Source organism: Arachis ipaensis, chromosome B4 (genome assembly GCF_059453495.1).
Source record: "Arachis ipaensis isolate K30076 ecotype BB chromosome B4, ASM5945349v1, whole genome shotgun sequence".
Taxonomy (NCBI): domain Eukaryota; kingdom Viridiplantae; phylum Streptophyta; class Magnoliopsida; order Fabales; family Fabaceae; genus Arachis; species Arachis ipaensis.
This window is the reverse complement of record NC_142439.1, coordinates 16,548,642-16,575,534: the sequence shown is the minus strand read 5'-3', so window position 1 is coordinate 16,575,534 and position 26,893 is coordinate 16,548,642. Positions and strand designations below refer to the sequence as shown.

General features: G+C 37.3%; 1 protein-coding gene and 1 pseudogene across 1 annotated transcript; one reads left to right on the top strand and one right to left on the bottom strand.

The window, feature by feature from the left end:
- Nucleotides 1-1,325: 1,325 nt before the first annotated feature.
- Nucleotides 1,326-3,455, top strand: LOC107636146 (uncharacterized; annotated as a pseudogene).
- A 10,756-nt stretch (nt 3,456-14,211) lies between these two features.
- Nucleotides 14,212-15,483, bottom strand: LOC107637624 (major allergen Pru ar 1-like). Its single transcript, XM_016341020.3, has 2 exons — nt 15,227-15,483; nt 14,212-14,630 (listed from the first exon to the last, which is right to left on the bottom strand). The coding sequence occupies exons 1-2, from the start codon at nt 15,408-15,410 to the stop codon at nt 14,332-14,334; spliced, it is 483 nt and encodes a 160-aa protein (XP_016196506.1). The 5' UTR covers nt 15,411-15,483; the 3' UTR covers nt 14,212-14,331.
- Nucleotides 15,484-26,893: the final 11,410 nt, after the last annotated feature.

The window sequence follows — 26,893 nt, the reverse complement described above, 5'->3', positions numbered from 1 at the left end:
TGACCTAAAGCCAATTAGTAGGACGTGAGAATTTTCATCATGGTAGCAATGTTGTGATCAGTGGATTGTAAGAAAAGTATGTTGTCATCTGTAGAGAACAGATGTGTGATCTCTGGCACAATCTGGCTATTTGATCCCGCAAATTGTGTTTCTCTCTTGGGCTCATCGTAGAAGTCCTAAAAATACTTCTGCACAACAGTGTTTTTAAATGGCGGTTATGGCAGCGCCATAACGGTATGGCGTGGTGGGTTTTGATCCTGCCACCATTTACTGGGCGCCACGATGGGGTTATAACGGGGGCGCCATGGCGGCCGCAATTGCGGTGGTGCCATGGTGGGATGCAATCAATATGGCGGAAATAGCGGGGTGTTTCAGATTTTCCAAAAAAAATTGAGGGTATTTTGGGTAATTTAATAAACCTAAGTCAGATCCCACTAACCCTAATTTTCAGCCCCTCATTCATAACTCCCTCATCTTCCTCTTGTTAAAAAAAAACCCTTTCTTCGTCTCTGTTCTCTCATCTCTGCAACCCAGATTTCTTCACCACGCTGCCATTCATCGCCGCCGCTCATCTAGCCACCCGTCGCGCCGCCCAACGCGCCGCCCGTCTCTGTTCTCTCAACACTGCTGCTCATCACCTATTCACACTGCTGGTTCGTGCCCCTTCTTCTCTGCTCCTATCTTTTTCTTTCCTCTCTTTTCTGCTGCCCATTCTTTCTCAATAATCAGTGACATTCTTTCTCAATAATAATCAGTGACAGTGTTAAACTTCTCCTCCTCCATTTTTTTCCATTCAGTATACAATGTCCACTTTTAGACAAGCCCTTGATTCTAATGCTCCTACCCCTGCTTCTGCTGGTCCTACTGTTGGTGCTACCCCTGTTGGTCCCGCTCCCCCTGCTCCTGTCCGTTCCAATAGAGTTGACCCAGACTGGAAATATATTAGTACGGTAGAAGAAGGAAATACCAATGACAGCGTATATACTTTTTGTGAAAAAATTATGAAAGGAGGCATCACACGGGCAAAAGAGCACTTAATGATCAAGTTTGGAAATGTTGCTGGATGTAAAATGGTTCCAAAAGATGTTATTGCTGAATTATGGGAGTATTACCATCAGAAAAAAAATCGAGGAAGACAAAGTGCCACCCCGGAAAACACCGAAGAACAGAGTGTCAATGCTAGGGAACTTGACTTAGAGAGTTTGGGGTTCATATTTTCGGAGGAAGATGCTTAAGGGATTGATGAACCTCATAATCCAGCTCCAATGGCAGCAATTAGAGGGCATGCAAGTAGTGCTAGAGGGGGTGCAACTAGCATGAGAGGTCCAATGGACTTGTTTGTTAGAAAACCTGAAACTGCCATTGCAAGAAATAAAAAGAGAGAAATTGAGGCAACAGAACATTAAGGAAGCATGTAATAAGGAAGCAGTTCGTAGAGTTCATCGATACATAGTACGGTGGTTCTACCAAGCTGGGATTCCATTGAACCCAGTAAAGTTGAAGAGTTTTCAAGAAATGTTGTGGGCTGTTGGAAGCTTTGGTCCCAATTTATCTGCTCCCAGTTATCATGCTCTAAGGGTTTCGCTGCTTAATGAGGAGTTGGATTACACCAAAGAATTGTTGAAGGGTCATAAAGAACAATGAGAAAAGTATGGTTGCTCTATTATGTCAGATGCTTGGACGGATAAAAGGCAAAGGAGCATTATTAATTTTCTTGTAAACTCTCCAGCTAGGACAATATTTTTGAAGTCTATTGATGCTTCTAATTATGTGAAGACTGGTGAGAAATTATTTGAGCTTCTTGATGATGTTGTCCAGGAAATTGGTGAGCACAACGTTATTCAAGTTGTAACTGATAATGGGAGTAATTATGTTCTTGCCGATAAGTTACTGATGGAGAAAAGGCCAAATTTGTTTTTGGACTCCTTGTGCTGTCCACTAGTTGGATTTGATGCTTGAGGACATTGGGAAGTTACCATTAATTCAAAAAACCATAAAAAGGGCCATTTCGTTGGTTAGCTTCACTTATAGTCACTCTAGCACGTTAGCTATGTTGAGACACTTCACAAATGGCAAGGAGTTGGTAAGGCATGCAGTCACCCGATTTGCCACTTTATTTCTCTCTTTGGAAAGGCTTTATGAGGAGAAAGGAAATTTGAGAAGAATATTCACCTCGGATGAATGGGCAAAGAATAAATTGTCAAAGGAGGCAAAGGGGAGGGAGGCAACAAAGATTGTTATCATGCCCTCTTTTTGGAATCATGTCAAGTACACCCTTAAGATTATGGGCCTCTTATTCGGGTGCTTAGACTTGTTGATGGAGAGAAGAAGCCACCAATGGGATATATTTATGAAGCAATGGAGAAGGCAAAGGAATGCATCATGAAAACATTTCTTAATGATGAGAGCAAGTACAATGATGTTTTTAAAATCATTGACAATAGATGGAATTGCCAACTTCATCGTCCGTTGCATGCAGCCGGTCATTTTCTAAATCCCGAGTTGTTTTATGATAACCCTCGGATTGAGCTGGATTTAGAAGTTACAAAGGGGTGGTTTGAGTGCATCACTAGATTGGTGCCAAGTCAAGTTGTGCAACAGAAGAGATTGGAGGAGCAAGCATTATACAAGGCCGGCTATGGACTTTTTGGATTAGATTTTACAAAATCTCAAAGGAAAAAGATTTCACTTGGTAAGATTGTTATAAATTTTACAAAGCTTTATAAATTTAGTTCGATTAAAGGCTTAGAAAAATTTACTTTAATTTTATAGCATTTTGGTGACGGACATATGGGCATGAAGCTCCAAACATGCGAGACCTTGCTATCAAGATCTTGAGCTTGACTTGTAGTACTTCTGGATGTGAGCGCAATTGGAGTATATTTGAGCACATTCATACTAAGAAAAGAAATAGGCTTGATCGTGAAAGGATGGAGAGTTTAGTCTTCATAAAGTATAACCAACAACTCATCAAGAGGTACAACCTTAAAGATGAAGTTGACCCTATTGCACTCAATGATATTAATGTGTGTAATGAGTGGTTAGTGGGAGAAATTAGGACTGCCACCTTTCGAGATGATAGTGTGGATGATGATGCTGATTTGGTTCATCAAGATGACAACACTTTGAGTTGGAACCTTATTTTTGAAGCAATGGGAGGACATGAGCCTACAACAAATACTAGAAGACAACAAAATAGAAAAAGAAAAGAACCTACAACTGCAAGAGGTGGTGCAAAGGGTGGACCAAGTGGGTCTAAGGCTTCAAAAAAAGGAAAAGGAAAGGCAGTAATTATGGAAGAGGAAGAACCAGAATTTGAAAATGAAGAGGATTCTGAAAATGAAGAAGAACAAGAAGAGGAGATTCAATTCAATGATACCGAATCAGAGGATGATGAGGGGACAGAGGGACATGATAATAATTGTGTTAATTTGGATGAATTTAATGAGAGCTAGAATCTAGATGGTCTATAGTTTTTATGTTTTGTGTCTTTTATTTTATGGCTTGCTTATGACTTTTGAGTTATGATTTGAACTTGATGTTATGTTTATTTGCTAAATTTGTTACTATATTTGCTATATTAATTGGATGTTTTATGACTAGAAAGTTGCTTATATAGATAGATTTTATAGTTTATTATATTTGCAATTTTTCTGCATGTTTTTTTGTACATATATGTGTATTTTTTAGGTAATCCGTCATTTCCGCCATTTTCCGCAATGCCATCCGCTATAACTTTATGGCGGATTTTTGGCTCACCGCCATGAGCCGCCATCCGCAATCAAGAACTATGATGCACAAAGAATAAAGAGATATGGGAAGAGAGGAACGCCTTGTCGAATACCTCGGGTTGGCTTGAACTCCTTAGAAGGCATTCCATTAATAAGAATCTAAAACGACACTGTACCAATACACGCCCCTATTAAATCAATCTAGCATTGAGAAAAGCCCATTTTTCGCAAGACTAATAGGAGGAAAGGCCATTCGGTTCGGTTATACGCCTTTGCCATGTCAAGTTTGAGTGTCATATAGCCTTTATTTCCATACTTCTTCTTCCTAATCTAATGAAAAGCCTCAAAAGGCACTAAATCATTATCTGTAATTAGCCTGCCTGGGACAAAAACACTTTAAAGTTCCCCTACTATCTCAAAAAGAATTGTCTTTGTAACAATCTTAAACAAAACATTACATAGCATAATAAGTCTAAACTGCTTAGTGTGGTTAGGCTCTTTTACCTTTGAGATAAGACAAATAAAAGTCTTGTTTGCGACAGAGGGGTCCTTTTGTTGTTCAAGATATCTAACACCCAATTAGTTGTGTTGGCACCCACAATATAAAAGAGGGTCGGCATTCCATCCAAACTTGGGGCTTTTGTCGGGTGCTTTTGAACCAATGCTATGTTAACTTCTTCACGGGTGAGGTTGAAGTATTGCCAGTCTATCATCCGTTATACAGTCATGCACCATCTCTGTGACCTGGTCAATACTTTGAATTGCCTCCCGTCGAAAAAGATCCTGAAAAAAATTGACTATGACTCCCTCAACTTTTCGTTCTTCTTTATGAACGATCCCAGCTTTATCTGTTATCTGAGTAATTTGATTCCTATCCCTCCTTTGAGAGACCTTGTGGTGAAAAAATCTTGTATTACGATCCGTGGCCTTGAGCCAAGTTGCTCTAAAGCGTTATGCCCACCAAACCTCTTCCTGTTTCAAGAGTTCATCTAACTCCAATTGGGTCTGCCGTATAGCCTCCAACACTTGTTCATTTTGTATAGAGGTTTGTGAGTGCTCCAACTTTTGTTGTTTATCTTTTATAGCTCTAGGTAGGATTCCAAATTCTGTTAGCCCCCACTCATCAAGACATTTGCCACAATTCTACAAGTGTTGTATAACATTTTTCCTACCTGGTATCCATGTCATGTGACCACTTCTTCACATTCAGCCTTGCTAAGCCATGCTTTCTCAAAATGAAAGAGGTGAGGTCACTTCTTTTGATGTCGTTTACCTTCTATCAAGTAAAATTGGACAATGATCAGACACGTAGCATTGTAGGTGTTGTATGCCTACATCAAGAAAAGCATCCTTCTAGTCAATATTAGCTATAGCCCGGTCGAGTTGCTCTTGGATGTTGAGGTCACCCACTTGATTATTTGACCAAGTAAATGCATGGCCAACAAACCCCAGATCCAGCATGTTATTTTATTGGATGGACTCGTAGAACCCTATAGTCTGAATATATGTCACTGGTAGGCCCGTTTTTGTCACGTTGCTCCAAAACCTGATTGAAATTACCAAAAATCATCCAAGGCATGTGATTAGAATGACCGAGTGATTTGAGTAGCTCCCAAGACCTTTGCTTATTCGTCGCTTCGGGACAACCATAAACCCGGTAGCCCACCAAGGATGGTTATTGCTTTTTGCCCGGATAATCAGATCAATATGATTGGAAGATATAGATTGGATTTTCACGATGATCGTACTGTCCCAAAGAACCGCTAAACCCCCAAATCAGCCTCTAACCTCTCCAAAACAATCTACTCCTACTACATTATTTAACTGTCCTCGCCATCATAAACAATTGATCACATTAGCTTTCCTTCGAGTTTCTATAAGGAAGACGAGGATGGGAGCTTGTTGACTAATGAGCTTGTTTAAAGCTCTAACTGTCCATGGGTTCCCAAGTCCATGTCAGTTCCAACTTAGTAGTTTCATGGCTCTAGGCATGGCTGTCCTGTAGCCTCTGCTTCTGAGTTGTGTGATCCTGAATGTTGTCCCTTTACTCGGGCAGCCCCATCTGCTAACTCCATAAATGGTCATCCTTATTCTTTCTCTTTCCATGTGATTCCAGCTGACCCCTAACTGCCCTTCCTTAGTGTACATCTCTCTAGCCAATCGCTTCCATTTTAGGGGAGTATTTTCTAGCGTCATTGGTGACACCCTATGTGGGACCATCACTGCAGCTCTGTCATTAACAATATGTGCTTGATCATTAACAATATGTGCTGGCCACAGCTATTCCTGGGTTGGATGTAATATTGGGATTTATTTGGGGTCTGAGGAAGCAGTTGCCCATACTTTCTATTGTGTCTGAGGTGATGTCGAATTTGGTGTTGTAGTAGAATTGCTCATTGATTGATTGGCTAGTTTAGCAAGGAGATTCTCATGTCTCTTTGCTGCTTCATCCCTTCGCTTAAAGTTTTCCTTACATGAACTGTTCTCGCAATCCTGTGTAGTATCCTCCGCGCGAATTCTCTTTTCCATAATATTAGCACGAAGCCATATACTCCACTCACATGATTGCATAGAATTCCATTCGTCTGTTTTGGTAGAACCATCACAATTGATGTCATCATGTCCAATACGGCCGTAAAAGTAACAAAAGGCTGGCAATCTTTTCACATAATTCTGTTTTGATGGCTACCGATATGTGTGCCCACCAAGAATGATTTATCAATTCGCATCCTCACCTTGGCCTTAATGAAAGTTTCAAATTTGCTACCTTCATCATAGAGGTAGCAATCAAGAACATCTCCGAGTAAAGTCGCCAGTTTTAGGCCCAATTTGACAGTCTTAAGTGTTTCGGCAAGCTCCACATTTGCACATAAACATCAACAGTAGAGAAATCCATGTGTCGCGGGTTAAGGTTCTTCCCCACTTTCCAACGAGTAGCCATGAATTTCTGAAAATCCAAAGACTTCCTTTAAGGATACGACGATACGTACTATATCTGATTCTTTGTCTAAGAAAAATTGGTAGAGTTTGGAATGAATTTCCTTCATGCGGAATCCTTTGGGTTTCCTCCAAATTTAGTCATAGCACTTTGTATCCAGCTAGGATTAATTGATTTGTCGGTGAGAAATTTTTTCACAAGACCATACTTGCACTTGTTAATACCCTCAGCTATTTGGCTTCATCATATATAACCAGTGGGTCTTCATGAGTCTCGGTTTTCTCAGGGGCTGAAGAGTTGGATGCATATTGTACTAAATTATGCTGTAAATTTACAGGTGTAAAAAGATTGCTCTGAATTATCTGGTTATGGTTTAGTCGAGTCATGATGTCTGGTTGGATGAAGGTTGATGTAGATGTGGATTGCTCCATGACAGGGACGATGGTGTACCGCACAGTAGCGAAAAAGAGCTGCTTTAGTACGATTGATGATGAGACAATGAACATGACACTACTCACTTGGCGATGTTGCTATTAAGTTGATGACAAAACAGAAGAAAACCAAAAGATAGGACTTTGAGGCAATCACAATAAAAACAATTATAATTCTTGAATATAATTGAGTGACATTAAAGGATCTGAGCAAAACTTAGTATTATAACATTGAGATGAGAGTGCGAGAGAGGGTTCGAAAGCGTGTGAGGCAGGGAAACACATGGAGAGGGACAAATACACAGGGTAATCATGGTAAAGATCCTAGGGTTTGGAACAAAGAAGAGTATCAACGTTTGGAGCTTGATTCTTTCTCTATTTTTGTCGACAATTTACCGGAGGATATATCAAAAAGAGAACTGTTTAATATGTTCAAGTGGACAGGTAGAATCATCGACATATATCTGTCGCGAAAGAATAAAAATGGCCAGATATATTTGTTTGCTTTTGTACGATACACTACAAAGGGAGGAGCTTTGAAGGCTGTTACAGATATGAACGGTGTGATGCTGAGAGGTAAAAGATTGTTCGTCGGAGAAGCCAAATATAGAAGAGGAGCTGTGAAGCAAACTACGAAGGGTCAAGGAGTAAAGGTGTTAACCAGGCACGATGCTGGAGAAAGACAGCCACAGACAAACAGTGTGAGAGCAGCGGAAGGGAAAGTAGTGAGGCAACCGCCAGATGTACCTGTCAAAGATCCAAATAGTAAGGGATGGACTAAGAAGTTAGAGGTACCGATAGCAAGTGAGAATGTCGTCTGGCTACAGAGAAGCATTGTCGGAGGTACGAAATCAGCAATTGATCTTCGATCACTGCAGCAAAAGATCCATAGGAACTGGCCATGTGTAACACAGGTAAGGGAGCTGGGGGCATACAAAGCACTGATTACGTTCGACACGGTGCTTAGTGCTGAAGAAGCTTACACTTTTAGAATGAACAATTTATTAAAATTATTTTATAAGGTATGGAGATGAGATGAAACTAAAAAAAGTGAGTCTAGAAGAGTTTGGTTGGAGTGTTATGGAGTTCCATTGCATGCATGGTCAAAAAATACTTTCCGCAGAATAGGAGAGCTATGGGGCGAAGTGGTGGGATGCGATAAAATGACAGAATCGTGTAACTCATTCAGTGTGGGTAAAGTTCTAATTGATACGTGTGAGTTCAATATGATAAACGAATGGATCCACGTTACAATAGGGACAAGTGGGTTTGACGTTCTTGTAAGAGAAGTGGGTGGAGAGGTGTATCGGAAGGAATGTACTCGAAAGAGTAATAATGAGGAGACAGGAAACATGCATATGATAAGTATAGAAGAGACGCAGCATGGAGGTCCTAGTATCATATTGAATCATGGAGCTGAACGGGAGGTGCTAGATTGGGATCAGGCGGCAGAGCTGATAACGGTAGTTCACAGAAACGACGAACATGATAAGGACAGGATGGTAATTTTAAGTCTTGATTTGAATGAATGGAATCACAAAAATTTAAATTTGTCTAATGAAAAATGGCAATTATGCGACTTTAATGGATAAGGAAGATTCTCAGGGATCATATGAAATAAATAAAGATATTGATTCAGAGGAAACAGTTTCTAATATTTATGAAGAAGAATTTGGTTGCCAAATATATGATGGAGCAAGGCATGACATTGGGCTAGGAAGCAAAAGGCCCAACAAGGTTATTATGGAAAAAAGGCTGGTCGGATGAGGGATAGGGCCTGCTGGGCTACCGCTGGTCTCCCAAGCCGGATTGGGTCTGACCCGGATCCATCTCTGACCCGGCAGGATCTGAAGCTTCTGAATCAGGGTTCGGTGAATGCGGCGCATCCGAGGCTGGGCCATGAAGTTGACGGGACGCGGCACGGGAGGGAGCAGAAACCTGGATGCCCAGCGTCGGAGGCAAGGGAGACGTCCACCGTGCTAACCCGACATGGTAGGAGGCAAGCAACTGTTGAGCCTGGACCCTTGAACCATGCAGGGAGCGAGCTGTGAAACGGGGCTGAGGATAGCTGTGGACACCGACTCAAGACGGAGAGGAGTACACCGGACGAAGTGGCTGGCGAGCTTGAGAAAGGATTGATATCCACCGTGGCCGAGAGTGAAGGAAGGCAACTGAGGAAGGAGACGGCCTTGAACATCGAACATGAACATGTTCAACGGACCTCCTGTAACTTAGATGAATTGAGGAGAACGTGGAATGCAGGAAATTCGGGCCAGGGTAAAGTTGATGGCGCAATCAGAAAATGCAATGCACCAGTAGCGGATCGGCAAATTCGAGGCAAGCCTGGGCTGGGACTGGAGGAGGGGGAGGTCTTGGTGGATGTACTGGCTCAGAGTGGTAATGGACACGAGGAAGGAAGCGAGAATGGTGCAGAACCAGATTCAGAGATGGATGATGGTAGGAAACTAGAACCTAAGGAACAAAGGCCGAGTTGGGAAGAAGAGATGGCTGAGAACAAAGAAGCTTGGAAACTAGCTATAGAGTCAAGTGCTCAATGCAATGATGAGGAGGATATTATGGCAATTTTGTAAGAACAGAATGAAGCTATTGCTATGAAACAATGACAAGCTAAGCAAAAAGAAAAAGCCCGGAGAAGCCGGCCAAAAAACCGTAAACAGGTGTGTAATAATTTGGCTAAATGATCTTCAGTTCATGGAATATACGGGGGTTAGGAGGTGCTGCAAAAGTTAATATGCTAAAGACTTTCAAAATTAAGTTTAGGTTAGATATGTTGGGTCTGATAGAAACAAAAAAGGAATTAATAAATAAATTTGATGTGATGCGTATCTGGGGGAGTGATAGAACATGTTGGGAGTTTGTGAGCTCTATTGGGACTTCTGGAGGGTTATTGCTAATATGGGATGAAACGGCTTTTAATCTGTATAATGGCTATAAAGGGGATAGATGGATATGTATAGAAGGATTTATGGTAAAAGATAACTTTTATTGTGCTATTTGCTTAGTATATGGACCGCATGAGAGAGCTGAGAAGATCTCCATGTGGGAAGAATTGAGCTATATTGCAGGATTGTGTCAGGTGCCATTCTGTTTTTTAGGAGATTTTAATGAAATTCTGCATTTGGAGGAAAGGAAAGGAGGGTCTACATTATCAGCGTCTGCGGCAGATTTTAGGACATGGATAGATGATATGGAGTTGATTGATTTGGCACTGAATGATCGGAAGTATACATGGTTTAGAGGACAGTCGTGCAGTCGTATCGATAGGAGCCTAGTCACCTTGGGGTGGCTTGATGTGTACCCGGAGACGCGTCTAAGGAGTGGCCCGATAGGATTATCGGATCACTGCCCTTTGGTTATGGATGACAGCAGAAAGTTTGAGGGTCCAATACCATTCCGTAGCTTGGACTCGTGGTTCACGCATGAAGGGTTCTTGAGAATGGTGAAGGAAGAATGGAGGGAACTAGGCGACGTACAATTCTTACAGAAGATGAAAGCGCTGTCGGAACCACTACGTAGATGGCATAAGCAGCATTTTAGGGATATGGCTGAGCGGATTAAGAAGTTTGAGGAAGAAATCAGGAAGGTGGATGATATGGTTAGTAGCGGACAGTATGACGGTACCATAGAGGCGAGAAGAAGGGCATTAGTGAGGTGCTGCGAAAAGTGGTATCTAAGGCAGGATGCGCATTGGAAACAGATGTCAAGATCTTGGCATGCCAAGGAGATGGATCGGAACACAAGGTACTTCCATAATATAGCCTCGACGAGAAGAAGGAATAACCGGATTGAATCATTGGTGCTTAATGGAAGACTTGTGAGGAATCAAGCAAGAATAAAGGTTGCGATTCGGGACTTTTACAAATGCCTGTACCACCAGGAACCGTCCTCAAGGGTGAGCTTTCGGGACGGATTAGTTAATCGTTTAGATCGGGAGGAAGCGGACACCTTAGAGGCGCTACCATCAGTGGAGGAAGTGAAGGAGGCAGTTTGGGATTGTGAATCTTCTAAGGCTCTGGGGAGTGACGGATACAACATGAATTTTATTAAAAAGTGCTGGAATGAGATAGGAACAGAATTCACTGCAGCTGTGATGGGTTTCTTTGAAACAGCAAGGCTACCAGCAGATGCAAATGTCACATGGGTAGCATTGGCTCCGAAATTTGTTGGGACGAAGGAGATAAAAGACCTCAGACCTATTAGTATGGTTGGGTGTGTTTATAAGGTTATCTCTAAAGTGTTGACACGAAGAATGAGGAGAGTTATGCCAGGCTTAGTTGGAGAATCACAGAGTGCATTTGTGAAGGGGAGGAAGATACACGATGGAGCTTTAATTGCATGTGAAATTGTGCAATGGTTGAAACTGAAGAAGAAGGCAGCAGCGATTATTAAGTTGGACTTTCAAAAGGCCTATGATAGAGTCAAATGGTGCTTTGTTGATACTATACCGGAGAAGATGGGCTTCGGAAGAAGATGGAGGGCGTGGGTTAGGGAGTGTGTTACATCGGCTTCTATTTCTATACTGGTTAATGGAACACCATCGAAACCTTTCAAAATGGAGAGGGGGCTTCGTCAAGGCGACCCATTATCGTCATTTTTGTTTGTTCTGGTGGTGGATGTGCTTAACAGGATGATCGGGGAGGCAGTTAGAAATGGTCGGATATCTCCACTCCTAGTCGGTAAGGATAATATAGAGTTATCACACTTGCAATTTGCAGATGACACTATATTATTCTATCCACTGGAGGAGTTGACACTGAGAAACTACAAGAGGCTTCTGAGGTGCTTTGAAGTGATGTCCGGTTTGAGCATTAACTTTGAAAAGTCTAGCTTGATACCAGTGCACTGCAGTCAGGAATGGGTTAACAGGATGTGCCAGCTACTAGGTTGTCAAGAGGCAGCTCTACCGGTGAAGTACCTTGGCATTAGCCTAGGAGCAAATCCGCGGTTGGTAAAAACTTGGAAGCCGATTATAGATAAGGTGGAAAAGAAGCTTAGCTTGTGGAAAGCAAAGATCCTTAGTAAGGCTGGTAAGCTGGTACTTATAAAGTCAGTTATTAACAGCCTACCTATTTATTATCTGAGCTTGTACAAGATGCCTAATGCGGTTGCATGAAGAATTATCTCCTTGCAGAGGAGGTTCTTTTGGGGAAAGGATGATGGTCGACCTGGTATGGCTCTTGTGAAGTGGGAGCTGATCCAAGCACTAAAGAAGCTAGGAGGATTGGGGGTGGGTGATGTGGTGATTCGTAACACGACTTTGCTATTTAAATGGTGGTGGCGGTTCTCTAAGGAGGATTGTCCTCTATGGAAGAAGATTGTATGCTCCTGTAATAGCTTGGACCCAAATCACTTGTTGTCAACTCAGACTTTACCAAAGAGAGGTGGTCCATGGAGAGACATATGCCAAGTACAAATAAGGGAGCAACATGTAAGGCAAAAGATGATTGATGGCCTGGCTTTGGAAGTAGGTGATGGAAGATCCACCAGATTTTGGGAGGATACATGGCTGCAAGTGGAAAAGTTGAAAGACTCCTTTTCGAGACTCTTCTTGATTTCAAACCAAAAAGGATCAGTGATTGGGGATTGCGGCTTCTGGGATGGGATTGAGTGGGTTTGGCACTTTCAATGGAGAAGAGAATTACGACAATGGGAGACAGATACATTGAACCAACTATTTCATGTCTTGCAATCTGTTAGACTGATAGCAGATGTGCAAGATAGAGTGGTGTGGAAATTTGATAAGGAAGGTGTTTATTCTACTAATTTATTTGGCAGGTTTTGCAGGAAGAGACATTGGATGAGGAGATCCTGAGATACAGGTTCACAAAGGAGATCTGGAAAGGCCTAGTTCCACCTCGAGTGGAGTTATTCGCTTGGTTTCTACTAGTAGGCCGGGTCAATACAAAGGACCGGCTAAGTAGACTGGGAATCCTACAACAGAATGATGTGCTGTGCGTGCTGTGTAAGAAAGATGTTGAAAATATACAACATTTATTTATTACTTGTGAGTACTCTTGGTAGGTGTGGTGTGCTTGGATCTCGGCGTTTGGACAGACGTTGATTGTTCCTGGTACTTTGAAAGAGCATTTTGAGAGTTAGAGATCCGTGCCGATGAGAAAGGAGAGGCGCAATTATTGGCTAGTTGGATTCTTCTCAGTTATATGGAGTATTTGGTTACGCCGAAATGATGTCATATTTCACAGCAGGACAACAGGAATTAGCGACTGCGTGGAGCAATCATTTTCATGTGCTACGGAGTGGTGTTGTAAATAACGCAACTCATGTTGTTGATGGCTATGCCGGAGATGACATAGGAGTTGTTATGCTTGTATTGTTCTTAGCTTTGTCTTACAATGCTCCACTTGAGTATTGAGCTCTTACTTTTAAAAAAAAAAATTCTTGAATATAATTGTCTATTAAATTGCATTTTTATTGATTAATTTAAAGGAATTTTTTTTTACTGAAAATTAAAGTAGAGATATGAGTGAGAGAGAAAAAAGTGAAAAAAAAAATTAATTGTTTTATGTTTTTTAATTTTATTATTTCTTGACATGTGTAATAGTGGATTGAATGAATTAATTATTTTAAAATTGTCAATTTTATTAATGAATATAATAAATAAAAGTTAAACACCAAGAAAGCAGTTACAAAAGATAATCCTCTTTATAATAGATATAGATGGTTAACTTTTTAAAATTATGTAGCACTATTATTATGAATAATTCTAATATGATTCTGTTATCGCAAATACAGTGATTATAATATTTTAAAAAATATTACTAAAAATTGAAAGTAACATCTTTTATTGTTAAATAATATTTTTTTAAAAATATGACTTTAAAAAAATATTATTAAAATATAAAAAATATAAATTTAATTTTAATAACATTTGCATAATCATTATAGCATAATGATACTAAAATCTACTTATTGTTATTTGATTATTTGATTGAAACATCCCAGCACCCTCAGAAATAGAACACCGTTAATCTAGATTCTGGAACCTAGATTATTCCCTTTTTTATTGTCAAGCATCAAAAGCTTGTTGATATCCTTTGATTTGATATTTATGACTTATGTGAATTGCAAGCATATTTCAGACTCTCTTACATTTACTATGAAACAGACCTAAGAGACTTATAGGGTCATTATTATTAATAATAATTAACTAGAAACTACACCTTATAATAATAATCTCTATAAATTAAAATCAAGCATAAACATGAGGATTTTGAAGAAGATATGCTTCCACAACTTTGTAAATGGCCAACACCCTCTCCTTCCCAATCTTAATTTCGTCTTGAGTGATCTCAACATCACCTTTAGTATAATACTTTGTTGTCATCTTATTAATGCTGCCACCATTTGGTGCTGCCTCAAACTTAGCCTCATAAGCAATTGATGCAAACTTGTCCTTCAATGCATCACCTTCTATTGCAGTGTAACTGTAAGTTAACGTCTCCTCGTTTATCTCATCAACCCTGTTCTTAACACTTTTCACTTCCCCACCTACGACAACAAAGTAATAAAATAAATAAGTGAGTAGATAAATAAATAAAGCAATGCATTTTTTTTTTGTTTTTACTAATATTGATAGAAATATAACTATTTATATATTTTTATTAAATTTTAAAAAAATTATTTATAATATTTTATAACAGTAAAAAATTTAAAAGTTTATCTATAATTCAACTGAATATAATAAAATAATATATTTATGTATGAAATATATAAATTTTTACATAATTTTTTATTTTATTATTTTAAATGAATTAATTATTAAAAACTTGAACCAATTTGACCGTTTTATTAGTTGTTTTGAAAGCTCGCTCACAGTCAATTTTTATTCTAAACTGAATTAATTTGATTGTCGATTTTCGATTAACCAAATTGAATCCTCGATTTAATCTTATTTTTAAAATCATGGACTGAACTATGACTGAAAGAAATCTTATGAGAATTCTTTTTAGAGACATATTAAATATAAAAGTATTTATATATTTACATAATAGCATAAACTTTTGGAAAGATTGATTAGTAAGAAATGCTAATTAAATAGAAATTTAACCACTAATATGTGATAAAGAGTAGTTATGTATATATACCTTCAAGAAAGTTAATCTGCCTTATGCTTCCAGTGCCGCCGTCGCCGTGAATGAGCTGGATCCCGGCGACAGCCTGTGGCAGGAGTTTTGGAATGAGGTTGTGAGAATCAACCACCAAGGCCTTGAACAACCTCGTTGGAGAGATTGGAGATGTGTACTCATCATTGTCAGTATATACAACCATGTTATTTTAGTATAGAAATTAATTAAGAAGTGATAATATTATTAGGATACAAATGTGCTTTAAGAAGTGCTTGTTGGTGAATGAACTTGGGAACTTTAAGAAGCTTAGGGACAGTTATTTATAATGTCCAACAAGTTGATATAATAATTATCATACACTTACCCTCCCTTCTTGTAATCTTGTTTGTTTTTTTAATGTGCTAAATTGCTTAGGATGAAAAAGAAAGCTAGGAGGAGTACGATGATTTCAAGATATGATTTTATTTTAATAATTTAAGATAAAAAATACATTAAAATTGTAATTTTGTAGGGTCGGCAGAAAAGTGTGAAGCACTTTCTTGGTGCTTAGTGAATTTCAACCTTCTCTTTACCAACACGAAACTAGAGACTAAACTAAACAAAATAACATGCACATAGTTGTTCAATAATTATTTTTTCATGGTGAAAATTTGAGAAAAAGATAGGTTGGGTGCTTGACGGGGTTACAATAATATTTTTATTTTTTATTATGTCGTATAATATTATTTTTTAATCAAAAATATTATTTTTTTAATTAAAAATATTATCCGTATACTAAAATTAGTTACCAATATATTTGTGTATAAATATATATGTAGTTTAATTTATTTTAATTTTAATGTATATCTATATGCTAACATATATTTTATAATGATAATTGACTTTGGTGATTGATTTTAATTAGTATACACGTAATATAATCGGTTTCTAATTGGTTTTTACTTTGATGTCCATCCATGTGAGAGACTAAAAATGGAGACAAACACCGAAATACAAGTCTTTGTGAATTTTAATTATATTTAATAAAAAAAATAGTTTTAGGATGCCGTCTTTGGTGGTCATATATATTCAGAGGTGACAACATGCATCCTACTTGTGGATATTCAATCCGCAGCGGATAGAGTAGAGTGTGGGTAGAATTTTCGTGCAAGTCGGATAGGGTGCGGGTTGAACTTCAATTATATTCGATCAATCCACGCCCTGTATATGTATATGTTATGTACTTATATAAAAATATGTTTCAAGTGGATATTGAACCAAAGACTTCTCACTAGATGCAAAAGATCCTTAGCATTAATAATTTAATATTTTTTTTTTACATAAAAACCAATTCGATTTTAAATTATCATCAAGTTATATAATAATATTGCATCTTTTTTGTAACCTATCCGCGGGTTAAGAACGGGTAGAATTAGGGTTAGGGTTAGAATATTCTCAATTAGGGTTGAATTTATATAAAAATCTCAATTCGCGGGTAGGATTAGAGTTGGCTCCAAAACCTACCCTATCCTACTCATTACCACTCCTAAATATAATATGGCTACAATGGGTATATTATTTTCACCAATTAGTGCAGTATATGTAAATAGGAGAAAGTTATTTGACTTTAACTTTTATATTGTTAATGACAGTAAAATTCTTAACCAGACACGATAAATAGACACGATAAATATGTTGGTGTGATTAGATTTGAAATTATGAATAAATAATTGATGAGAAAAAATCAATTAAGGTTTTATGGTGGTCTTGGACGGCCTATTGGAGTAGAGGTGGCTCATTTGGGGCAGAGCATCGATAACCGAATAAAGGATGAGGAGGCTATGAGATTCTGTGGTGGAAATCGTGGGCAGTACAGATGGTGGTAATTTTCGGTGGCAATTCGTGTACGATCATATATCTAGTTTTTATCATTTTATTTTGTCACATTTTGACAACAAAAAGCGTACAAAGGTATGCCCCATATGTAAGCCGAACTTGATTTGAATTGCTTCATGCTGGTAATTTTCGGTGGCAATTCGTGTACGATCATATATCTAGTTTTTATCATTTTATTTTGTCACATTTTGACAACAAAAAGCGTACAAAGGTATGCCCCATATGTAAGCCGAGTTTGATTTGAATTGCTTCATGCTTTAACGATTGTGTTCATACTTCTAACTCTTACAACTTCACAATGAAGAACCTCATCATTATTTTTGCTTTTTCTTTATTTTTTTTTGAAGAACACTTTTTGTTCAACATTTAATTATTTAGGATTTGTAGGTCCAACGGTATTAACAACAAAATACCTCACCAACTAAAAATAACCAAAAGCTCAATCCTATTTTGACAAAAGAAATTACTTCCTTTGTAGCAACAAACACTCATAAAAAATATTAAAAACTACAAAAATATGAATCATTCTTCTTTAAAATCAAGATTTTTTTAAAATTAAAAAAAATAAAAATATGAATAGAGAATTGATGAGGAAAAATCGATAAGAGTTTTATGATGGTTTTGGGCAGCCTATTGGAGTAGAGGCGGCTCATTTAGAGCAAAGCATCGATAACCGAACGAAGAATGAGGAGATTATGAGATTCTGCAGTGGAAACCGTGGGCAGCACAGGTGGTAGTAACTGTTGGTGACAGTTCATGTACGACTCATATGTCTAGGTTTTATCATTGTTAGAAACTTAGATACAGCTAACTTCATGTAAAGTTGATAGCTAAGAGCAGTTAAATGATAATAATTTAGTCAAATCTGTCAAATCATTCAACGATTATTGGCTATCAATTTCACATGAAGTTAACTACATCTGAGTTTCTACCTTTATCATTTTATTTTCTCGCATTTTGACAACAAAGAGTGTACGAGGATGTACTCCATGTATTAGTCGAGTCTGATTTGAATTGCTTCATGCTTCAACGGCTTTGTTCATGCTTCTAATGTTTCTAACTCTCACAACTTTTTTTGGTGACTAAACAAGGAAAGAAACAAAGCAAAAACTATTCTAAATCCGAGCGGATGATTCGTTGGAGATCAACACTAGGCTCAGACCAAATAACATGATTAGAGTTACTCTTGGCACCATATTTAGTCATCCAATCCGCAGCTCTATTTGCTTCTCGGGACACCCATTCAACGTGAACAAACCAAGGACGAGATAAAAGCTCATGAATCTTGTGAACCAAATCTGTTACTTCAGATGGATACCCACTTATAAGCTCATGCATGATAGGCAGAATGTCAAGGCAATCTGTTTCACATATAATATCCCTCACAACTTTATAATGAAGAATCTCACCATTATTTTTGCATTTTCTTTCAATTTTTTCAGAGGAACACCTTTATTTTCAGCATTTAATTGTTTAGGATTTGTGGATTCAACCATATTAACAATAAAATACCTAACCAACCAAAAATAACCACAGACCCAATCCTATTTTGACAAAAAAATATACTCCCTTTGCGACAACAAACACTCATCAGAAATATTTAAAAAAAAAATATCATAAAAAAAAATATTAAAAAAAAAATATGAACTATTCTTCTTCAATCTCTCCCTACCACACCCTCAAACCTCCATCTATCTATAGTCACCTGCAACACTTAGCTCCTTCTGTTTTAGATTCTCAAACAAACCGGAATAACTCCAATATTCGAGTCCTATAATGCACAACGCATGCATCCCCCTTTACACATGCACAAATGTCACCATCTTCCTCTACTTCACCAATAACCAATAACCAACCTATTGACCTCACAAAGTCACAATTGGCTTCCACCTTCGGCCATATTTACCGAAAATAAGCTGACAACAATCGACGCATAACCAACCCACTTCGAGCAGATTTTCTCCAACAACATCGTCACCGTTTATCCCTTTCTAGCATCGACCAGCAACCTTTTTCGGTGGATGAAATGAAAACTATCCTACGGCTTCACATTCTTAACCTTGGAACATCACCTATTGCTATTTGCATTTAAGTTTCTACTGTAAAAGAACAAAAATTAACCGTGCTTAAATGTCTTAAGGAGAGGTCAATGCCACTAATGAGGAAGCTACTTGTGAACATCTCATTGGATAGTCAGTCCATAGTCACCGTTAGCCACCACAGACGTAGCCATTAGAGATGCAACCTAATTTTAGGATTTTTTATTTTTATAAATAAAATAAATATAATATTTACTAAAATAAATATTTTTTAGAGAAATTACCGAATTAAATTCTCCTGTCATATTTCGTTTACAGTGTAACGAGATGGCATTACACGTATCTTGTTTACACTATAAACGAGATATGACACGTCAGTGTGACACGTTTATATCTCGTTTACAGTGTAAACGAGATATGGCCCATACACCCTATATATAGAAGTCGTTTACAGCTGACTTCTGGGCCTAGTTTCACTTTCTCGACATCTTTCTCCCCTCTTTTAACCCTTTCTGACTATACCTTTGACCCGAGCGGTGATAGCGCGCCAAGTGGGGAATGACGGGGACATAAACAGGCTGAATGAGACAACACATTACACCGGGACGGCTGACTTCGAGATTAGTTTCATTATGGTTGTTAAATTTAATGATGTTGGCATTGTTAGGGTAGTCATGTAGATCTGGAACGTTGGTATATGAGTTAAGAGTTAGGTCTGTAGGCTTAATTTAGAACTCTATCCGCTTGTGCTAGGTTCGTATGACATAAATATTATCAGTTTGGAACTCTGTTATTCCCGTACTATGTTGTTAGTGTTTATAAATTTAATGCCATTATAGTATAACACTGTTTATATTAATAAATTTTGCTATTTTTATTTTATTAGAATTTAGGACTTTATTTTGTTGTATTATGTTATTTAATTTGTAATAAAAGTAATAATAAAAATAATTAATCTTGAGACTTTTGAGAGATAAATATTATCAAAAGTAAAATTAAATTTTTAAAATGTTAAAAAAAAGTTATAAGTTATAATTGATTTTATATAATTTAAATATTATTTTTGTTTGTCATTAATCAGAGGTCTCGCCTCCTACTGCCCCAGCGAGTGAGCCATACTTTACCTCCACTGGACGCTGATGAGCGGATAATTTATACCTTTTTTGGCATTATTTTTACATAGTTTTTAGTATATTTAAATTACTTTTTATTATATTTTTATTAGTTTTTATTCAAAAATCACTTTTATGGACTTTACTATGAGTTTGTGTATTTTTCTGTAATTTCAGGTATTTTCTGGCTGAAATTGAGGGACCTGAGCAAAAATCTGATTTAGAGGCTGAAAAAGGACTGCAGATGCTGTTAGATTCTGACTCTGCTGCATTCGAAATGGATTTTCTGGAGTTACAAAAACTCAATTGGCGCGATCTCAATTGCGTTGGAAAGTAGACATCCTGGGCTTTTCAGCAATATTTAATAGTCCATACTTTACCCGATATTCGATGGCCCAAACTGGCGTTCAAAGTCAGCCTAAAACATTTTGGCGTAAAACGCCCAAACTGGCACCAGAATTGGAGTAAAACGCCCAAACTGGTACCAAAGCTGGCGTTTAACTCCAGAAATAGCCTATGCACAAAAAAGCTTCAATTCTCAATCCAAGCATACACCAAGTGGGCCCCGAAAGTGGATTTCTGCACTATCTGCACTTAGTTATTCATTTTCTGTAACCCTAGGTTACTAGTTTAGTATAAAAACTACTTTTAGAGATTTATTTTAAGTCTTTTTGACCATCTTTGGAATACTTTTATCATTGTTGTTCACGTTTAGAGGCTGGCCTCACGGCCATGCCTAGACCTTTTTCACTTATATATTTTCTACGGTGGAGTTTCTACACCCCATAGATTAAGGTGTGGAGCTCTGCTGTTCTTCATAAATTAATACAAGTACTATTATTTTTCTATTCAATTCACGCCTACTTCTTCTCCAAGATATACTCTCGTACTTAATTCAGTTAAGTCAAAATGAAGGGGTGACCCGTGACAATCACTCAATCTTCGTTACTCGCTTAGCCAAGATTCACGTGCCTGACAACCACAAAGCGGTCTACATGATGTTCAACGTAGTCATTGGACGATAACTGGAGTATATTCTCTTGGATATCTAATACACGGACCGAGTCTGTGAGATTAGTATCTTCGTGGTATAGGCTAGAATAATTGGCAGCCATTCCTTGGATCCGGAAAGTCTAAACCTTGTTTGTGGTATTCCGAGTAGGATCCGTGAAGGGATGACTGTGACGAGCTTCAAACCTGCGAATGTTGGGCGCAAGTGACAGTGTGCAAAAGGATCAATGGATTCTATTCTGACGCTAGCGAGATCCGACAGATGATTAGCCGTGCGGTAGCTGTACCTGGTATTTTTTATCTGAGACGAGAAATCCGACAGTTGATTAGCAACTGGTCTGAAGTTATAATAGACCGGGCTATTATGATCCATAGCATCATGAATGGAGAGGAAGTAGCATTTCATGAGATCCTATCCCTAGAACTCTAGAAGGTGGCGGATAAGCCCTCCACTTTGGCAAGGTTAGCCTTCCCTCATCTCATTTGTACCCTATGCAATTCAGCTGGAATTGTTATAGAGGAAGACATCCTTATTGAAGGAGACAAGCCCATCACTAAGAAGAAGATGGAGTAAACAAGAGAGCCCACTCATGGACCTCAACAAGAGCATGAGGAAATTCCTCATCTAGAAATCCTTGAGATTCCTTAAGGGATGCATTTTCCTCCATAAAACTATTGGGAGCAAATCAATACCTCCTTAGGAGAATTAAGTTCCAACATGGGACAACTAAGGATGGAGCACCAAGAGCATTCCATCATCCTCCATGAAATTAGAGAGGACCAAAGAGCCATGAGAGAGAAGCAACAAAGGCAAGGAAGAGACATAGAGGAGCTCAAGCACTCTATAAGATCTTCAAGAGGAAGAACTAGCCGTCATCACTAAGGTGGACCCGTTCTTTAATTTTCTTGTTTTTATTTTTCTATTTTTTTTGAAAATTATTCTTTATGTTTTATCTATGTTTGTGTCTTTATCACATGATCATTAGTGTCTAGTGTCTATGTCTTAAAGTTATAAATGTCCTATGAATCCTTCACATTTCTTAAATGAAAAATGTTTTTAATTGCAAAAGAACAAGAAGTGCATGATTTAGAATTCTATCTTAAAATTAGTTTAATTATTTTGATGTGGTGGCAATATTTTTTGTTTTCTGAATGAATAATTGAACAGTGCATATTTTTGAATTTGTTGTTTATGAATGTTAAAATTGTTGGCTCTTGAAAGAATAATGAAAAAGGAGAAATATTATTGATAATCTGAAAAATCATAAAATTGAATCTTGAAGCAAGAAAAAGCAGTGAAAAAAAAAAGAAAAATGGCGAAAAAAAGAAAAAAAGAAAAAGAAAAAGCAAGTAGAAAAAGCCAATAGCCATTTAAACCAAAAGGCAAGGGTAAAAAGGATCCAAGGCTTTGAGCATTAATGGATAGGAGGGCCCAAAGGAATAAAATCCTGGCCTAAGCGGCTAAATCAAGCTGTCCCTAACCATGTGCTTGTGGCGTGAAGGTGTCAAGTGAAAAACTTGAGACTGGGCGGTTAAAGTCATGATCCAAAGCAAAAAGAGTGTGCTTAAGAGCTCTGGGCACCTCTAACTGAGGACTCTAGCAAAGCTGAGTCACAATCTGAAAAAGGTTCACCCAGTTATGTGTCTGTGGCATTTATGTATCCGGTGGTAATACTGGAAAACAAAATGCTTAGGGTCACAGCCAAGACTCATAAAGTAGCTGTGTTCAAGAATCAACATACTGAAATAGGAGAATCAATAACACTATCTGAATTCTAAGTTCCTATGGATGCCAATCATTCTGAACTTCAAAGGATAAAGTGAGATGCCAAAACTGTTCAGAAGCAAAAAGGCTACAAGTCCCGCTCATCTAATTGGAACTAAGTTCATTGATGAGTTTGGAATTCATTGTATATTCTCTTCTTTTTATCCTATTTTATTTTTAGTTGCTTAGGGACAAGCAACAATTTAAGTTTGGTGTTGTGATGAGCGGATAATTTATACCCTTTTTGGCATTGTTTTTACATAGTTTTAGTATGTTTTAATTACTTTTTGTTATATTTTTATTAGTTTTTATTCAAAAATCACTTTTCTGGACTTTACTATGAGTTTGTGGGTTTTTCTGTGATTTCAGGTATTTCCTGGCTGAAATTGAGGGACCTGAGCAAAAATCTTATTCAAAGGCTGAAAAAGAACTGTAGATGCTGTTGGATTCTGACCCTGCTGCATTCGAAATGGATTTTCTGGAGCTACAGAAGCCCAATTGGCGCGCTCTTAATTGCGTTGGATAGTAGACATCATGGGCTTTCTAGAAATATATAATAGTTTATACTTTGTCTGAGATTTGATGGCCTAAACTGGCGTTCAAAGTCAGCCTAAAACATCTTGGCGTAAAACGCCCAAACTGGCACCAGAATTGGAGTAAAACGCCCAAACTGGTACCAAAGCTGGCGTTTAACTCCAAGAACAGCCTATGCACGAAAAAACTTCAATGCTCAGTCCAAGCACATACCAAGTGGGCCCCAGAAGTGGATTTCTGCACTATCTGCACTTAGTTATTCATTTTCTGTAACCCTAGGTTACTAGTTTAGTATAAAAACTACTTTTAGAGATTTATTTTAAGTCTTTTTGACCATCTTTGGAATACTTTTATCATTGTTGTTCACATTTGGAGTCTGGCCTCACGGCCATGCCTAGACCTTTTTCACTTATGTATTATCTACGGTGGAGTTTCTACACCTATAGATTAAAGTGTGGAGCTCTGCTGTTCTTCATGAATTAATACAAGTACTATTGTTTTTCTATTCAATTCACGCCTACTTCTTCTCCAAGATATACTCTCGTACTTAATTCAGTTAAGTCAGAATGAAGGGGTGACCCCTGACAATCACCCAATCTTCGTTACTCGCTTAGCCAAGATCTGCGTGCCTGACAACCACAAAGCGGTCTACATGATGTTCAACGTAGTCATTGGACGACAGCTGGAGTATATTCTCTTGGATATCTAATACACAGACCGAGTCCGTGAGATTAGTATCTTCGTAGTATAGGCTAGAATAATTGGCAGCCATTCCTGGGATCCGGAAAGTCACACCTTGTCTGTGGTATTCCGAGTAGGATCCGGGAAGGGATGACTGTGACGAGCTTCAAACCTGCGAATGTTGGGCGCAAGTGACAGTGTGAAAAAGGATCAATGGATTCTATTCCGACGCTAGCGAAAACCGACAGATGATTAGCCATGCGGTAGCTGTACCTGGTATTTTTTATCTGAGACGAGAAATCCGACAGTTGATTAGCCGTGCAGAAACCATAGAAGACCATTTTCACTGAGAGGATCCTACAGCTTGCCATGGAAGGAAGTAACGCATGGTTGGAAGAAGGCAATAAGAAAGCAGAGGTTCAGAAGCAACAAAGCATCTCCATACGCTTATCTGAAATTTCCACCAATGAATTACATAAGTAACTTTATTTTATTTTCTGTTTTAATTATCTTTTAACTATCTAAACCTCATGACCATTTGAATCTGCCTGACTGAGATTTACAAGGATGACCATAGCTTGCTTCAAACCGACAATCTCCGTGGGATCGACCCTTACTCACGTAAGGTTTATTACTTGGACGTCCCAATGCACTTGCTGGTTAGCTGCGCGGAGTTGTGAGAAAAGTATGAGATCACGATTCCGTGTACCAAGTTTTTGACGCTGTTGCCGGGGATTGTTCGAGTTTGGACAACTGACGGTTCATCTTGTTGCTTAGATTAGGTAATTTTATTTTATGTTTATGCTTTTTTTTTTGTTTTCGAAAAAAAATATACTAAAAAATTTTATTATAATTTTTGAAAAATTTCAAAAAAAAAATTGTTCTTCAGAGTTTTTAAGAACGAATTCTAGAGTTTCATGAGATATGTTGAAGCATGGCTGGCTGTTAAGCCATGTCTAATCTTTTGGACTGAGGCTTCCACTTATCATGGCAAGAGCCCTTGGATTCCCATCTATTTGGCTGTTGTATGTCTGTATTTGTATGCTGAAGCTTGGCTGGCCATTTGGCCATGTCTAATCTTTTGGACCGGAGCTTTAGACTAACATTGCATGATTCCTGACATTCTTATTAAAAAATTTGAATTTCTTTATTTTCTTTTTTCAAAATAATTTTCAAAAAATACAAAAAATTAATAAAATCATAAAAACTAAAAATATTTTGTGTTTCTTGTTTGAGTCTTGTGTCAAATTTAAGTTTGGTGTCAATTGCATGTTTGAACTTTTCTTAAAAATTTTCGAAAAATACATGCATTGAGTTCTTCATGATTTTCAAATTGTTCTTGAAGATTTTCCTTGTTTGATCTTTAATTTTTTTTGTATTGTGTCTTTTCTTGTTCTTCATATGCATTTTAGAATTATTAGTGTCTAAAGTTTAAAAATTCTTAAGTTTGGTGTCTTGCCTGTCTTTCTTTCCTTAAAAAATTTTCAAAAACATGTTCTTGATGTTCATTATGATCTTCAAAGTGTTCTTGGTGTTCATCTTGACATTCAAAGTGTTCTTGCATGCATTTATTGTTTTGATCTTGAATTTTTATGTTTTGTTTCATTTTTGTGTTTCTCTCTCTCCTCATTAAAAATTTAAAAATAAAAAAAAGATCTTTCCCTTATTTTACTCATAATTTTCGAAATTTTGAATTGATTTAATCAAAAGTTTTAAAATTTAGTTGTTTCTTATTAGTCAAATCAATATTTTAATTTAAAAATTTTATCTTTTCAAATATTTTTCAAAAATTAAATCTTTTTCATTTTCCTTCTTAACATGTTCGAAAATTTTAAAATTAATTTTTAAAATCTTTTTCTTATTTTTTCAAAATTATCACTAACAATTAATGTTCTGATTCAAAAATTTTCAAGTTGTTACTTGCCTATTAAGAAAGGTTCAATCTTTAAATTCTAGAAATCATATCTTTTAGTTTCTTGTTAGTCAAGTAATCAACTTTAATTTCAAAAATCAAATCTTTTTAATTTCCAATTCAAATTTTTTTCAAAATGAATTTCAATCATATCTATTTCAAAATTGAATTTCAAAATCCTTTTCTAACTTCCTATCTTTTCAAAGTTGATTTTCAAATCTTTTCAATTAACCACTTGACTTTTTGTTTATTTTACTATTTCTTATCTTTTTCAAAACCACCTAACTACTTTTCTCTCTCCAATTTTTGAAAATAACTAACCCCTTTTTCAAAATTCTTTTTAATTAACTAATTGTTTTAAATTCTAATTTTATTCTATTTCTCTTTTTAATTTTCGAATTCTAACTAATAATTAAAATAGAAACAAAAATATTTTTCTTTTCTTTTAATTTAAAATTCGAATTTCTCTCTCCCTCGTCTCTTTCTATTTATTTATTTATTTATTTACTAACACTTCTCTTCTTCTTATAATTCGAACCCTCTCTCCCTCTCTGTGTTCGAATTCTTCATCTTCTCTCTTCTTCATTCTACTCTTCTATTCTTCTACTCACATAAAGGAATCTCTATATTGTGACATAGAGGATTCCTATTCTTTTCTGTTCTCTTCTTTTTCATATGAGCAGGAGCAAGGATAAGAACATTCTTGTTGAAGCTGATTCAGAATCTGAAAGGACTTTGAAGAGGAAGCTAAGAGAA